Here is a 17,340-nt window from a genome sequence, read left to right on the forward strand (position 1 = left end):
AGCTTTTATTGTTTCAATTATAAATTTCACAAAGTTTACAATTTAATCCTTAACATCATGAAGATTCATCATCCACCATAATTTCACCTTAACATCACTTTGTAATCAGTTCACTACTTATCATAAATCTCAAAATATATGTTTGTTTAATTGAAAACAACTTTTATGAAATATTTTCAAGAAATCGCCAAACAATAGAAAATATTTTACATAGATTCATCTAAATACCAAAAATATTAACTTTTCCGGAAAGGTAAGCCATTTTTCAAAAAATCATTTCTGAAAACTATTTTCAATAAAACAAACTTAGCCTTAAAATCAAGCAACCTATGATATTTAAAATAGTACAAATATATTTTAAAAAGATGATATAATATGTATATATATCAAAGATATCATATCTTCTTTTATTGCATCTATTATAAATTATCATAATATAATTGTAGAACGTGGAATAGATGCTGCACTTTGTCTTTTGGAAAAGCATTCTGGAAATAGAATAATCTATTATATACAGATAACCTTATTTGACCTCAGTTTTTCATAAATTATTCTAGAAAAATCATAATCTTATATTAATATATTATATTATATCTATCCAATCAATTAAAAGAAAAGGCGAAATATGACACACAGGATGGCAAGCACTGATTAAGAATTTTTTTATGGAGTACATTCCTACGCCTATATATTTCTTCAAATTATTTTTTCTGAAAAAAGAAGAAAAAATAAGCAGAGAATCCAGCAGCAGTTTCCGTCGCTTTCTGTTTGCCCAAAAAACTAAATCCCGGATTTCTTCCGCAATTCCCGCTGGTTAATTTGTCTCCGATTCCGGTACTCCTATTTTCCTCCTTCCTTTCTTCTTTCTTGTCTTTTCAATATTTTTCTTTTTATCTATCTTGCATATTGGTTTGTTATGGAATTATTTTTGGTTCTTTTTTGTTTCCATATTTTTATTTCAGTTGTTACTTTGATGATATGTTATTTCTTGTTTTTTCTGCGTTGATGTTGTTGTTGGATGCATTTTTTTTTAAAGTTTTAATCTCTTTTTGCAAATCCTTGTTGGATGATTGAAATTGAATTTGCTTTGAATTGATGCAAAAGATAATAAGTTAATCACGATTAGGGTTGCCATGCCTTCTGAAATTATTGTACTTTACTTCTGTTATATGCAATGGCTGTAAAGAAATAAAAAACAGGAAGAACTTGGGCTCTTTATGTCATCTTTTCCTTCTTCAGGACCATAGATATATATTAAAAATAAACTTTGAATAACATTCGCCAAGAACAATGAAGCTCGGACGCTTACTGTCTCACTTGGCTAAAAAATTGTGGTTAAAACATGCAAGGATTCGTGTTCTGAATGCATATTGGACATGTTCAGACACATAAAAATATGAAAATAATAATAAAATAGGCTGAAATGTGGTCAAGATATGGTTGGATAAGTCTAGATACGGCTGGATTTGCGATGATCAATTTGGTTTTGATTGTTTAATCATTGAATTTTTTGGTTCATTTCTGTTGTTTGATGCTGTGTTGTTTTCTTCTTGTTTTTCTGCATTGATACTTTTGTTTGATACATTTTTTATTTTAAATTAAAAAAATTTTTGGGGCAAAACCTTGTCGGATGATTGAATCAGTTGTTTTAAATTGATGCAAAAGAGAATAAGTTGATCACGTTTAGAGTTCTCTTGCCTACGGAAACATTTGTATTTACTTCTGTTAAATTCAATGGCTGCAAAGAACAAGAAGCTTGACTCTTTATGTCATTTTTTCCTTCTTCAGGATCATAATATATATTTAAAAAAAGAGAGGAGAAAACTTGAATAACATTTTAATGAAAATTTTAACGTCAAGTTTTTAACTTCAAATTTTATTTTAAAAATTGAAAAACTATTTTCACGTTAATAATATTTTATTCAAAGGTATCAGTTTTACAGTTTTATTGTTTATTATTCCATAATAAATCTTTTTCTTGTTGTGCTCTACTGTTTCCATGCCTAATTTTCTTTAAAAAAATTCGTGTTCCTCTGTTCATATCTGTTGTACAAGTATTCTGTATCTGCATCCCTGCTGCTTAGGCCAAGAAACTTAATAGATCCTGATATATATATTTCCCTTTTGAAGAAGGGATGGGAGGGGGGGGGGGAAGAGATTCTCAATGTATGTTAATTAGATTAGAACTTCTTTTCCTTAAGCAATTATCGTCAATTTCATTCATATTAAACCACCATTGACATGAATGGAGGAGCATTCTTTATTGAAATGAATTTATGGCATATGTTATTTGAATTGCATGTCTTGTTATGTTTAATACCCCTTAACTTTGAAGGATATGCCCTAAAGATGACTTTGAGGATATGCCCATCCCAAATTCAAGTCTGGGACTGCTAACTCTCTTTTGACTGCATATTCTGTACATTTTCTGATTTTCACGTCATAGCCATCCTCTCTTGCACCTATTCTCACCCTTTTAGATGGTTGGAATGTGAAAATTAAGACACTATGATGTTATGATTGTCTTTCATATATGGTGAATGGTGTGGTTCGTGCTTTTTTCTTGTTTAGAGGGGAATGCTAGTCGTGCACTATATTTGAATTTCTAGTGTACTATAATTCAAATTAAAATCAACTATACTTGGAATGTAGAATTTTTTCCTTTTTAAAATATTTTTCTAACGTTCATTCAATTGTTTTATGTTTTATTCATCATGAAGAACGAGCAGAGTACAGGAGACAACAGAAGTTCATTTTCTTGGACTGATTGGTTAACGAATATGCTCTGTTAGCGTTTTCTAAAACAGAAATTATGGGGATAAAATCTTACCAGAATCCAGCTGAGCTGCTGGTAAAGGAATATTTACTAGCAGATTCCTTCATCCCATACACATCAATCATTTGCGGCATTTGTGCCTGCAAGATGGTATGTTCCCTAATCATTTTTGTGATTTACTGTTCAGATTGAAAATAATTCAGTTGAGTTAGAATGACGATTTGCAGCTGTATGATCTGAACTTTTTATCTTATTTCTATAATGATGGTTACGTTTCATTGAGCTTTAGTTTCTTCTGAGTTTTCTCTGTTATTTTTCTCATTTCTTCTGTTTAAGCGTCTTTTTTTCCCTTTATTTCCTTTGTGCTACCTTTTCCTTCTTTCTCTTCCTCTCAAGTTTTGACTGCATTATCCTTTTCCAGGTATATGATCTTACTCAGTTGTTTAGCAGTGTTTACTTTAAGAGCTATCCTAGCCTACCAAAAATTCAACGCACTGAGTGGAGCAACCGGTGACTAATATTTCTAGTTATCTTGAATTTGTCATTACTTTTTGCTTTTATATATACAGAATTAACGTCGGGATGGTTTATGCAGATCCATATCAACCTTTCATGCCATGTTCATAACTGCCATGTCGTTATACTTCGTGTTTTGGTCAAACCTCTATTCTGACAACCAATATGCTGGCATGGTTACTTTCCGCAGTTCTGCATTGTCTACATTCAGTTTGGGGGTGAGGATAGCTTTTTCCTTCATCTTCAATGAAAACTTTTGGAATTGAGATAATATTTGATCATTTATGTCTGGTCTTTTATCCTTGACTTCTAATATTGGCTATCAGTAAAAAGTTGATCTGCCTGACTTTAATAACACGTCATCGTGATAATTTTAGTCATGCACTGTGATACATAAAATTCTCCTGAGTGGTTTATTTTGAGCACATTTACTGTATCAGTTAGAAGAAGCTATGAAATGTTAAGTTTTCTTTATTGAATATTTAAATTTCTAGCGAATGGAAATGTTTTACTTGATAAGTTTGAATGATGTGGGTGGCTCTACCATTGATACGACAAATATTTGTGAATTGCTGTTTTTTCTCATGCTGAAATTGACCTCTCATTTTCCAGGGACAGCAATGAAGAGTACCATCATATTTCTGTCTATGTAATATGTATATCCTTGGTCATGCCTGCAAGTGCAATTCTTCTGATTTAATATGGTTTAAGGTTCTCAGCCACTTTGTTTCATAGCCCCAACAGAGTATTTCATGTACCCTTAGCCAAATCTCTTGTTTTTGTGCAAAACGAGTAACATAATTGTGGTGGAAAAATATGCATTCATGTTAACTCCCTTTCACAAAATTTAATAAACTTAACTTTTAGCTTAGGACAAGCATTTCTTGAACTCATGGTCAAAAGTTTTCATTGAAACTTTATAGTAAGCTGGGCTTGGTTTTCATAGGGGTTTGCTAGTCTTGGTTCAATGGATTAGGATCCCAAACATTATCTTTTGTCTATTATTTTTCAATACATCCATCATTACCATTCATTTCTGCAGGACTCATTTATTATTTGTGGAAGTTATACTTTTCTTTTGAAAGTTGTGAAAGTCACTTTTGAATGGTGATTAATGTGTAATGGAAATTAATGGAGGGGAGTCAGACCCTGGTTCAATTCACCTTTGATGTGAAGACTACTCATTAAAATAAAGATCTCCGATGTCACATGTAGCTAGCATACGGCAAAAATTTTTCACTGTGATTGCAATTTTGCAATTAAAAGCTCAGTCTCAGAAACTATAAATGTACAATGTCATCATGTGTCTCTCAGTAAGCTTTCATGGCCATGAGGCATGGTCTGCTAACTCAATAAGTAAATCACATTGCTCGTGAGCTGTACCTTGAATTTCTTAGATAAGCTCTTATAAGCCCTTGTCTGAAATAAAACAAAGACGGGCTAATATGAGATACCTGAGGAAGTAGAAGGTTTTTTTTTTTTTTTTTTGTTAGTATGTTAGCCTTTTTATATTGCAGAATGATGATCTGTCTAATGAATGACTGAATAAATAATAAATACACGCAGAGAAGCTGTGAAAGTCATGATATTATTTACCAACCACATACCAAGTGACACACTCTACCTATCAACTCAGTTTTTAACGTGGCTGGAAATTTAGTTGTAGCACTGTTGTTTGTACAAGAGGAAAATATATTTCAGAAATTCATCTTGCTGAACGTTTTCATTTTGTGTTTAATATTTCTCTCGGTTTATATCTTATCATCTCAGAGCCAGCTTCTAAGTAATTATCTTACATGCCATTTCTTGAAAATTTTCTTTTGACAGGCATCTGTTGGTTACTTTCTGGCTGACCTTGGTATGATCATTTGGTTTTACCCTTCTCTAGGTGGAATGGAGTATGTAAGTATTTTATTATTGGGTCTAAGTCTTGGCCTATGTCAAGCCCTGATATTCAAGCTGATCCTGATGTAAATCAACCTAAATTTTTTGTTATTCAGGTCCTTCATCATCTTCTGTCATTAGCAGCTGTAGCATATTCTATGTTGACTGGGGAGGGGCAGCTTTACACCTTCATGGTACTAATCTCTGAGACTACAACGCCTGGGATCAATTTGAGATGGTAAAAGATTACATATTTACTACTTCATTCCTTGCATGCCAATTGTAAAATACTTGTTACTTTACTCTATGTTACAGATGTTACTGGTTTCATATAGGTATCTTGACACAGTTGGAATGAAGAGATCCAAAGCTTACTTGGTCAATGGAGTTGTAATATTTGTCGCATGGTTTGTGAGTGAAATCAGTTTATTGCTCTTGGACTTTTTCCTTTTCTGTTAATGCTTTCATTTATGTCCTCTCCACTAATTTATCTTGCAGTTACTTATAATGAACTTTGATGTTTTTGACAGGTTGCTAGAGTACTCCTGTTTATGTATCTATTTTATCACATCTACTTGCACTATGATCAGGTAAACTGTTGCTGCAAAACTTTACCTGCTGTCATCCCTAGGCGTGCATGTTTATTATTTACTAGCTTATTTGCCTCTTAATCTAAAATTTTATTAAAATTATCTTGGGTTCTAAGTATTAAACTTCTTTTATACTATCTTACTTTAGCTGGCACATACTGGGTGCTATATTGTTTTGACTTTTCATTTTCTCTAAGGTATCCATTTCTGTTACTTGTATCTGACCTGTATTCAGACACGGATACGTGGTTATGATTATCCAATTATATGGAAAAACTTAAAAAATGAGGCTTAACTGTGTTAGACAGGTACTTGCATCTCACATTTACCTTTGAGTCTGAGTAACACAAGGTAGATGTATTCGTTTCCTTCTTGACAAAAGAGATTGTAGTTCTGGAAATAACAATTAGGCATGAATTAACTGAATTAGTTCTTAGTTTCAAATCGAAGGGGTATTTGTTATTGCTTGTGTTAAGTAATGAACAAACCTGATATCATTTGAGAACAGTAGTAAAACTTGATATGACACCTTTAACATCTTATGCCTCGTTTTTAATATGTTGACAGGGATTTTTCACATGAATAAATTATTATCATACATTTTTTCTTCTGATAAATAAGTTAACAGCGAACTGCAATTTTCTCGTAAAAGCAGGTAAAGCAGATGCACAGCTATGGGCTATTGTTAATATTCGTTGTGCCGTCAGTCCTATCAGTTATGAACTTATTTTGGTTCGGAAAGATTATAAGGGGATTAAGGAAGACATTAGCAAAGCGGCAGTGAAGAAAAGGGTGTAGCAAAACAGAAACTGATGACGAATTGGGACATGGATCGACCGATTGACTGGCAAAGAAAATCATTGTCTTCTATTAGGCCTAATGTCCTTGGCATTTGATCTCACCCTCTGTGATTGTTAAATACGTAAATGGGTATAGGTGAAAACTAGAGTTTTGATTTAACGTCACAAATCTGAAAGGAACGATGAAAACTAAATACCTGGTGTATGATGGGAAATCTGTGTACATGAAGTGAATTGAATTAATAAAAGATAAATTCTGGTTAAATAAACATTATATTGTGGATAGCTAATTAAAATAAATGCATGAGTCCATGTTTGGAATTGAAATAATGTTAGTCGAGATTGATTCTTCATGTTTAGCTTGTAAAATGTTTTGCTATTAGATTTAAAAATTATGTCCCACCAAAAGTGCTATCCTTTAAAGTGGATTTGTAGCCATTGCAATAGAATCACGCCACTTAACAAGCGTACCATCTGAATCCATCCCAACTTCACTCACCGGTGACTGGAACCAAACAATGTAACGGTTAGCTGACTTGTGTAGATGTTGAGCGAGAAACCACTCGTTTCTTTGAGGAGCATCCACCAAGATAAATGTAATGTCCAGAAGTAGACCTTGGATCCTCAAAATAGCTACCACATAAGCGCATTAGAAAACCCAGTGAGATCCAGGAAAGATGACAACTTGAAGAGCAAATCAGATACTTCAGGATTCTCTTAAAAAAAAACACCATTGAATGTGAAAAGGCCGTTGCATGTATTGGCTCACTTTGTATACGTTGTAGGCAACGTTAGGCCTAGTTAGCACATGTACTGTAATGCTCCAATCGCACTCCTATAACCTGTAGCATTTTCAATTGGAACACATAACGATGATGACAATGCTGGAGAGCTAACCAATGGAAGTCACTTCTAATCCCAAAAAGTAGCTTAGGTCACCTAAATCCTTCAAAGAGAACTGAACATTGAACTCGCAATGCTATCCATACCTTGTTTCGAACCAGTGACTATTATGTCATCCACGTACACAACCAAGAACAAGCATGACCCTTTAGAATTTTTGAAGAAAATGGAAAGATCAACTTGAGATGAGGTAAACTTCAATTAGACCACTAGAAAACCTCTTAGCTTTTTGAACCTAGCACAAAATGCTTGTTTGAGCACATATGAATCTTTTTGTTGTTTCTCAAAGCTAAGGGGTCGTGCCATAACCACTTCCATGAGCAAGTCACCATTATTGACATTCACTTGTGGTAGCTTCCAATGTTGTATGACAGTAAGGGTATGTATGGTTCTTGCTGCATTTGCCTTCACCATAGGACCGACTAAAGGTTTCATAGAGGTTATATATCCTGCAGATTGTGAGTACCCTTTGGCAACCAATCTTGTTTAATTTGTAGCGAGAGATAGTGCCATCAATATTTCTTTCGACTTTAAAATGCCATCTGCAGCTTATAATTCTCCTATTTGCTGGTTTGGAACTAAGTATTCTTCTTGAAGAGAACATCTAAGTCTTAACTGCACTTGACCACAAGGGATTTTGCATAGTAGTGTGTATATTAGGTCCTCATCTATTGCTGGTGCTATATAGGGTTTGGGCTTGGAACACGTTTGCCTTGTTGCGATTGATCATGGTATGAGTATTTTATGCTTCTATCTGGAACAATAGGAACTATTGACGATGATGAAGGTAACAAGTCTAGGTTAGGTGTAGTAAGTAATTGAGTAATAGACAACCTATGCTTAGTACTCCTTAAGATGTGGAAGTAATACCTGAAACTCTCCTCCACCATCAGTCTACTATTTTACCTCACACTTGTTGGTATTAGATTACTAATTATAATATTAAATAAGTATTTCATAAACATTAGATCTTATATTCTTCACAAATTTGAAATGTAGTCCCTATACTTTTTTCTTCAAAATTTAATTTCTCTACTTTTGATTTTAATTTGGGTTCAATTGTTAATATTGTTACATTTTATTGTTAAATTTGTTTGTATGACATTTTGAAATTAAAAAAGAATTACTCACTTGGTAGTAATGTAACTACAAAATTACTTTGTAATAAACTTGAATTTAATAAAATAATTTTAATAATATTAACAGTTGAACCCGAATTTTGAAATATAAAAAGCAAAGAACTAGAATCTAAATAAAATAAAAATAAAAGATTAAATTATAAATTTCTGAAAAATACACAAACTTATGACATATTTTAACTTAAGTAAAATTATTTTAATTGCTCAATTTGATAACAACATTTACATAATATAGAAACTTTTTTACAACAAATATACGGACCAATGATTTGGTGGAATTTAGTGGATATCTCGATAATTAATGGGTTGGAGTAGTAAAAAGTTCAATATCTCTTAAGTAAAGATGAATTTGTGAATGAAAAAAGATTTGGAATCCGACCCAATTCGATTTTGGAATATAGTTGATGTGAAAGTCAGAAGAATTTGGAAGTGCCCATAATTGCTCTTCCATAAGCCAGTGGAAGTGAAGCAAATTTCTTTGCTTTCCCTACATAAGCCTTTTTGGTGAAATTATTATAGTCATTTTCTTCAATGACATCTAAGATTTGTCTATACAACAACAATGATGCCCACACTGGCCATCTGCTTGCCTCCTCTAGCTCCGCAACCCCTTTTTCGGCCTCATCAAAGTACATTCTTGCTCGTTTTATTTGATTTTTCATGAAAATTTTCCATTTATTGCTCACTAGTCCTCGAAATATTTCGTCTTCCGATATCCCTGCCGAGGCAAGTTCATCTTGTGGAAGATATATTCTTCCTCTCCTACAACTGTTAATTTAATTATTCAAATTAAATCTTTAAAATGAGCATGAAGCTTATTGTTGTCACTAAAAGTAATGATCATGATGATGCTAATAATTCAGTGCCATTGAACTTACTCTTCCCCAACATCTCGGATTATATTAGTAAGTTGATTAGCGATTCCGAGGGCTAATGCAGCACTATACACGGTTTCGTTGGATGCCTTTGATTCGGATGCGATTCCCATTACCGGAACACTCATTAGTCCGACCGTCCCAGCAACATAGTAGCAGTATAGATAGAGTTCATCAAAGTTGTTATATCTGGTTTTCAATAAATCTAACCTCATCCCTTCTATCATGTTGGAACAATGGCAGCAGCAAAAGAAAACAAGGTTGCAAAACAAAATTTGCAAAACTGAAGCAAGAAGTATCGAAGCAAAAGAAAAACAAAGCAAAGCAAAAACAAAGTGAACAAAAATGAATACTCAAAGAAATTGTAATGAACATTTTTATTTTCATTCAAAATTTGAATATATAAAAGAGTTACAAATTTGATTCATTTGACAGATTACCTAATGACATAACTGCTCCCACTTAAACTAAACTAATACAAGCTTAAGTCAAATACAAAATAAGTGACATATCGCCTTTACATCATCAATCCAATCACAAACTTAATCCAACTAACTTTGGAAACTAGTTAAAGTTGAACTAAACTAAATTACAAAAGAACAAAACATCCAAAGTTGATTGCTTCATCTGGTTCGACTTGGTCTTGCACGCCAAGCAATATCACCAAGCTCAATAGCCAACCATGCTGCTGGCCACATGTTGCTTTGCAGTCCAGCTTTCAACACTCCTCCTTGGACTGTAAGCAACACATACCAATTCCATTTCTCAATACATCAAACCTAGCAGCTCCTAAGGGCTTAGTCAGCATATCAGCTAATTGTGCCCCTGAGCTACAATGAACAAGGCTGATCTCTTTAGTTTGTTCATCCTCTCGAACAAAGTGTAACTTTATCTTAAAATGTTTAGTTTTCCCATGAAACACAGGGTTCTTAGCTATAGCAACTGCTGATTGATTGTCCACCCAAATTTCAGTTGCTTCAGCTTGTGTTTCATTAAGGTCCTGAAGCAATTTCCTGAGCCAAATGGCTCGATTGATCTTCTTGCAGAATCGCAATGTACTGCTTCACTGTGGATCGAGCAATGCGATTTGTTGCTTCTTTGAACTCCAGCAAAACATGCCCGATCCAAGTGTGAAGAAGTATCCAGAGGTACTCTTCATGTCATCGAGGGATCCTGCCCAATCACTATCAGAGTAACCTTCTAATTTCAGTTCCTTCCCACTTTCAAACATTACACCAAAGTTAATGTGCCTTTGATGTATCTAAGAACCCTTTGGCGACCTTCAAATGCGCCTCATTACAGCAATGCATGAACCTTGATAGCGACTAACACCAAACATAATGTCCGCCTAGTTGTCGTTAGATACAACAAGCAACCTACTAGGCTTCGATAATGCCTCTCATCAACCCTTTGTCGATCACCATTCTTTGGTCAATTTTTCACCTTGAGCCACAGTGTGTCTTGGCTTTCTGCTTATGCATGCAAAATTTGTCTAGGATCTTCAAAGCAAATGAGTGTTGGTGATGAAGATACCTCGATCGACCGGTGAACTTCCATGCCAAGGAAGTAAGTCATGATCCCCAAGTCATCATCTCAAACACTTGTGCATTTGGACCTTGAACTCATCAATGAGCTCAACTTTGCTCCCCTGTCACTAACAAGTCATCCACATACAAGGAGACAATCAGCAAGGTTTCAAATTCGACCTCTTAACATACAGAGTAGGTTCACTAAGGCTCTTCACAAATCCAAGCTTGGTCGATAAGCATCAACTCTGTCATACCAGCCCTTGGTGCTGTTTGAGCCATAGAGGGCCTTTCTTAACTTGTACACTTTGTCTTCATGCCCAAGAACTTCAAAACCTTCAGTTGCTCAATGAAGATCTCCTCCTTGAGAAAACCATTTAGGAATGCTGATTTGACATCCAATTGGTGAACTTTCCATTGTTTTCGAATTGCTAAAGCAAGCAATGACTTAATTGTATCCGATCTTGCCACTGGAGCAAAAGTCTCAAGTAGTCCACACCATACTGCTTGATGTAGCCCTTCACCACAAGCCCGGCCTTGAGCTTGTTCAAGTGAGCCATCAAGATTGTACTTGGCCCAGTACACCCATTTAACTCCAATGACCTTCTTGTGTTCGTCCGCTCACCAACTCCCAAGTCGATTTTGTTGATCATTTTAACTCATCTTCCATAGCTTTCATCCGACTTCCGTCCTTGGCGACCTCTTCAAAGTCGAGGGCTCAATCACAAGAACATTGCACCTCGATAGATATCACCAAAGTCCTGGTGCCCTCATCGGTATGTCATCTGACATCTTCACTTGGTCCCTCTTCTATAGGTTCATCAACCAAGTCCATCTGGTCCATTTCGGACATGTAAACTTCAACACCATTCCAATTCCACACTTTTCTTCATCAAACTTTACATCCCTGCCGACTAAGACCTTCTTTCTTTGTAGGATCATACACTCTATAACCCTTCTTGTTCTTCTTTGTAGCCAACAAAGATTCTGAGTAGCCCCGCTCTCGAGCTTGGTCCTCTTCTCTCTGGAATAAGAGCATAACATATCTGACCAAACACTTTTAAATGTGTTACCATAGGTTTGACTCCATGCCAAGCCTCAAAAGGTGTTTTATCCCTGACTGCTCGAGTTGGCAGTCTATTGAGCAGATACACTGAGGTGTTGACTGCCTCAGCCCAAAACTGGCTTGGAAGCTTGCCTTGAAATAATAGACACCTAGCCATATTTAGCACAGTCCTATTTTTCCTCTCACAGACACCATTCTGTTGAGGAGTATAGACTGTTGTGAGCTGATGGTGAATTCCAGCACTATCACAAAGCTTCTGAAATCTCTCAGACACATATTCAGAGCCATTATCAGTCCTCAAGGCTCTAATTTTGCAGCCTGATTGATTTTCAGCATATGCCTTGAATTTGCAGAAGGCCTCAAACACTTCTGACTTTTGCTTCAAGAAGTAGACCCAGCACAACCTTGTTAAATCATCTATAAACAGGGCAAAGTACCTGTTCTCACTGATTGAAAGTGTTCTCATAGGGCCACAAACATCAGAGTGCACCAATTCGAGCTTGTTCTGAGCTCTCCAAGCCTTGTCGCCAGAAAAAGGCGTCTAGCACCTTACCAAGCTGACAAACTTCACAAACATTCCCACTAACTTCAATTTTTGAAATGTCATCAACCAAATTCAGCCTATGTAGTAGATCGATGGATCTGAAATTTGCATGGCCTAGTCTCCTATGCCACAAGTCAGTTCTTTCAACAAGGCTGGTGTATGCCTTTCTTTCTATTTTGCTAACATCCAGCATGAAGCACCTATCAGTCATAGAGACAGTGACTATCTCCAGACCATTCATGTCTTGAACAATACAGCAACCATCCTTAAAAACCAATGTATAGCCCTTTTCAACTAATTGGCCAACACTAAGCAGATTCTGGTCTAAGTCGGTACAAAAACACATCCGAGATCGACTTATTACGAACCGGTGCTAATCAACACATTGCCCTTGCCTTTAGCCTCAATCACCGCCATCTCCAATTCTAATCCTCGAGTGGAAGCTTCGCTCAGGCCCTTGAACGACTTCTCATCTGCAGACCATATGGTGTGAGCAACCACATCTAGTAGCCAATCATTCTTGGCCTTGGTTGTGCCAACAAAACAAGTTCTTTGTGAACACATGCTCCTCCCGAGCTTGAATGTCCTCAGCAGGTCTAGCTTGTTGCAGAGCGGCCTCCTTGGTTTGCCCTTGCACACCTTCTCCACATGGCCAAACCGCTTACACTTTCTACATGAATATCCGCCTGAACCACCAATACTTTTTCGAATGTGTTGTCTTCTTGCAATGAACACATGGTGGGAACACCCTTTTGCTTCATCTCTTCCTCGACTTGACCCTTTTGTTGTGCCAAGGCTTCTTGCCTTTGCACTCACACTCGAGCCTTCATGGCTTTAGCCTGGAAGGCGCCTTCAGATTCTCCTCCGCCTATTTGCCCTCCTTTGTTCAAGTGCATACAGGAGTTTATCACTCGAGACAATGAAATGGCTGATAAATCCCTCGAGTCCTCAAGTGAAGAGATTTTTGACTCAAATTTCTCAGGGAGAGTTGTAATGACTTTTTCAACAACTCTGCTCTCTGTGAAGTCTACTCCCAGGAGCCTAATCTGTTGACAATGGCCATTATCCCGTCTCGAAAATTGCTTGATGGTCTCAGACTCCTCATCTTCAAATTTTCAAAGTCTCTCCTGAGGTTGATCACCTGTTGTTGCCTTGTCTTGTCAGTCCCCATGAACTCCTCCTTCAGCTTGTCCCAGGCCTGCTTAGGTGTGTCACATGCCATGATGCGTGTGAATATCACATCGACACTCCACTCTGCAGACATGGCCATAGCCTTGTGCTTCTTAGCTCGTTCCTCAGCATGTTGCCTCATCTGTGCAATAGTGGGATTGGCTCTCAATGGAGGTGGTTCAGTATCATTCTCGATCACACTCCAGAGATCATGTGCCTGAAGGTAAGTCTTCATTTTAACTATCCAAATGTGATAGTTTTCTCCGGTGAACACAGATGGAGGTGGTGGAGTGAAACTCATCCTGCAAGATCGAATCCAGATGCTTGATCTTACCAAATTTTGAACTTGCTATTGGTTTTGATTTGAACACAACAGATTGCATACAAAGGCCCTCAAAGACTCGGGCTCATGATACCATTTGTTGGAACAATGGCGTGAAGAAAAGAAAACAAGGTTGCAAAACAAAATTTGCAAAATCAAGTAAGAAGTATCAAGCAAAAGAAAAAACAAAGCAAAGCAAAAAAAAGTGAACAAAAATGAATACTCAACAAATTGTAATCGAACATTTTTATTTTCATTCAAAATTTGAATATATAAAAGAGTTACAAATTTGATTCATTTGATGATTACCTAATGACATAACTGCTCCCACTTAAACTAAACTAATACAAGCTTAAGTCAAATACAAAATAAGTGACATATCGCCTTTTACATCATCAATCCAATCACAAACTTAATCCAACTAACTTTGGAAACTAGTTAAAGTTGAACTAAACTAAATTACAAAAGAACAAAACATCCAAAGTTGATTGCTTCATCTGGTTCAGCTTCAGTCTTGCACGCCAAGTAATATCACCAAGCTCAATAGCCAACCATGCTGCTGGCCACATGTTGCTTTGCAGTCCAGCTTTCAACATATCATGTCCTTGAAGGGCTGCACAAACAAAATTCATTAATTGGTTGATATGGTTCCAAATCTCAATAAATTTGTGAATGCCAAACATGGCTATGCATCTAACCTGAATACCAAGAGGGTAGTTTGAGACAGTATGAGATAAAGCAGCATCAAACAAGTCATAGGGACGACCTTGAAAGATGTTATCTAATCTTTTCTCCCAAGTGTCAAGAGCCCTTGGTGTAATGTGTGAAGCATTTGGTCCATCTACCAGCTCATCTGTCCTTCTGCACCAAACTGCATAACAAAAGGACTGGATATTTTAACAAACACTTTCTGAACATTCACTAAAAATCTCTGAGTTTTTATATCTTTTTAAATATTTGTGTTTGACACATATTTGAACATGATTATAAAGATATGATCTTTAATGAACCATCCAAATACATATAAAAACATTAAACATATATATATATATATCGAACATATACTCATATATCAATATTCTTGGTAACATAACATTTAGCAACATCCCAAATAGCCCCAAAAGAAAAACATTACATACCGTAAATGGCCCAAATAGCCCTCCGACGTTCTGGTGTCATAAGCAATGTACCTTCAAACAACAACAAACAGCTCCTTCCATAAATTGGATATGGAGAAATCTTAATCTCCTAATTAAATTTTTGAGTTTTTCTTTTTTTCAAATTGTTTTTCTTTAATAGATTTGATGAAAGTGCCATTAAAAAAAGTTAATGGGATGATGTGGAATTTTATATGTGGAATATTTTAATGAGATGTAATTTATTGCTTAGATAATCCAATAAAATAATTACACGTGGATAATAATAATAAAAATAATTAGTTAAAAATAAATCTTAATTTAAAGAAAATAAACTTAATTATCTAAAAAATGTTTTAAAATGAATGCACACGTTCGGTGTTTTTAGTTTGATTTATTAATTATCTTTTGAAACCTTTTAGTGAACAAACGTATGCATTCATTTTGAAACACTTTTTAGATAACTACATTTATTTTTCGTAAATTAAGACTTATTTTTTAATTTTATGTATGATTTATTTATTTTATTATTTTTCACATGTAATTATCTTATTAGGTTACCTAAATAATAAATTACATTTTATTAAAAATATGCCACATCATCCTCGTTAATTTTTTTAACGGAACTTTCATCAAATTTTTTAGAAGAAGCAGTTTGAAAAAAAATAAATGTTGATGGCCAAAAAAGGCTAAAAAATTACAATTAGGATCATTTTGACAAAACATGTAAACGTTAATGGCCAAATCTGTCATTAAGCCTAATTATTTCACAAACAACTTTAAAATTTGACATGTGTCTTTTTTTAATATATATATATATATAATATTTTACTAGTTTCCAGTAGAACATTTGTTAACCTTCTAATCCTGCTTGTGAAGTCTAAAACCTCCACTTAGAGTATCAAATAATTTCAAATATATTAAATCCATTTTCCTAAAAAAGATAATTAAATATTTTTAAAATTTAAGCTAGTAGAAAATGGTCAGCTTATTAATATTTAATTTTAAGTACACATTCTCAAGTGAGTTGTGTAACTAAGGTGTTATGTACATCTCTATTAAATATCAAATATTATTAAAAATGTAAAAGTATGAGAGTTCGAGTTTATTGAAACGAATTATCTTCCTATTTATGAGTTGTGGAGAAACTATAGGGAGTTCTAGGTATTGTGCAAAAACAAAAAAGGTTAGAACTTATAATATTGTTCAAAATTTAAAGTTTAAAGTTTAAAATATAAATATTTGACTAAATAAGATTTTTAATATTATTCTGGAATTATTAATAAATATACTTCCAGTTTCAATTAAAGGTAAAGCAATACTTTTTATAGAATAAATATATTTTTACGGATAAAATTTTTATTTTTATTTTCAAAATTGGTAATATTATTTGACCCAAGGTGAAAATGAGAGGACATACGTACCCAGGTAGAAAGTCTTGGCATACTCCGCACAGACTTCACCACACCTCTCATAAGCTTCATTCAACAGATCCCAATCTTTGCATCCTTCGTTTGGCCTCTGTTGTTTAACCCAAGCGGCTTGCTTCAACACCACCTCATGCACCTTTTCTTCTGAATATGCTCTTTCCGCCGTCGATGAGATCAGTGGGACGCCGGTCCTGAGTTTCCGACCAAATCTCTTCCTTGGTGGTGGTATCAAATTCTGTTTGGGAAATGTCACCCAAACAACACCACCCGCCGCCATCGTCCGATGATGTTCTTCAAAGCTGAGTTTGTTTTGTTTTTAAAAGATTCATGGAGGAAAGAGGCACACGTAAAACACGTCTTCTTCTTCTCACCAAAAGCGCATGAGATGCTTTTTTTCCGACATAACTGACACCATTATTGTTTGTCTTACAATGTATATATACAATTTCTTACGTCTTACCATTTATCTATTTAAATATCTTCTACTTCATACGTGCATGAAAGAAACAAATAAAATTAATTTAAATTTATATAAAATAGAAAATATTTTCGTTAATTCAAATTTCGTGTTTTTATATATATTATAGTCTTAGTAATATATTACTTTTATTATATATTAGATTTATTTATATTTTTAATGAAATAAGTATCGAATTAATTCGT

The 17,340-nt window shown here is 34.8% G+C and overlaps 2 protein-coding genes across 3 annotated transcripts; one reads left to right on the top strand and one right to left on the bottom strand.

Moving 5' to 3' along the window:
• The first annotated feature begins 515 nt into the window (after nucleotides 1–515).
• On the top strand, nucleotides 516–6,835 carry LOC105780285 (uncharacterized). Of its 2 annotated transcripts, none has more exons than XM_012604517.2 (9): nucleotides 516–834; nucleotides 2,721–2,926; nucleotides 3,198–3,286; nucleotides 3,372–3,510; nucleotides 5,120–5,194; nucleotides 5,293–5,414; nucleotides 5,512–5,583; nucleotides 5,707–5,766; nucleotides 6,422–6,835. In XM_012604517.2, exons 2-9 carry the CDS (start codon nucleotides 2,813–2,815, stop codon nucleotides 6,423–6,425), a joined length of 675 nt encoding a protein of 224 aa, XP_012459971.1. In that variant the 5' UTR covers nucleotides 516–834; nucleotides 2,721–2,812; the 3' UTR covers nucleotides 6,426–6,835. The 2 variants fall into 2 exon arrangements, with proteins under 2 accessions (XP_012459971.1, XP_012459969.1); XM_012604515.2 differs by having other exon boundaries at nucleotides 550–834; nucleotides 5,512–5,587.
• Nucleotides 6,836–9,021: 2,186 nt separating this feature from the next.
• On the bottom strand, nucleotides 9,022–17,097 carry LOC105780286 (phytoene synthase 2, chloroplastic). The gene is given in 6 exon segments (XM_052629911.1): nucleotides 9,022–9,376; nucleotides 9,487–9,703; nucleotides 14,706–14,724; nucleotides 14,810–14,982; nucleotides 15,251–15,301; nucleotides 16,672–17,097. Coding segments are annotated over 6 exon segments (1,098 nt in total). The 5' UTR covers nucleotides 16,955–17,097.
• Nucleotides 17,098–17,340: the final 243 nt, after the last annotated feature.

This window comes from Gossypium raimondii, chromosome 4 (genome assembly GCF_025698545.1).
Source record: "Gossypium raimondii isolate GPD5lz chromosome 4, ASM2569854v1, whole genome shotgun sequence".
NCBI classification, from domain to species: domain Eukaryota; kingdom Viridiplantae; phylum Streptophyta; class Magnoliopsida; order Malvales; family Malvaceae; genus Gossypium; species Gossypium raimondii.

Excerpts from the sequence above, each read along its gene's own strand:
- LOC105780285 (XM_012604515.2), top strand. The coding sequence starts at position 2,813 with ATGGGGATAAAATCTTACCAGAATCCAGCTGAGCTGCTGGTAAAGGAA. Across the intron at positions 5,588-5,706 it reads TAATATTTGTCGCATGGTTT|GTTGCTAGAGTACTCCTGTT; the intron begins GTGAGTGAAATC and ends TGTTTTTGACAG. Across the intron at positions 5,767-6,421 it reads TCTACTTGCACTATGATCAG|GTAAAGCAGATGCACAGCTA; the intron begins GTAAACTGTTGC and ends TCGTAAAAGCAG.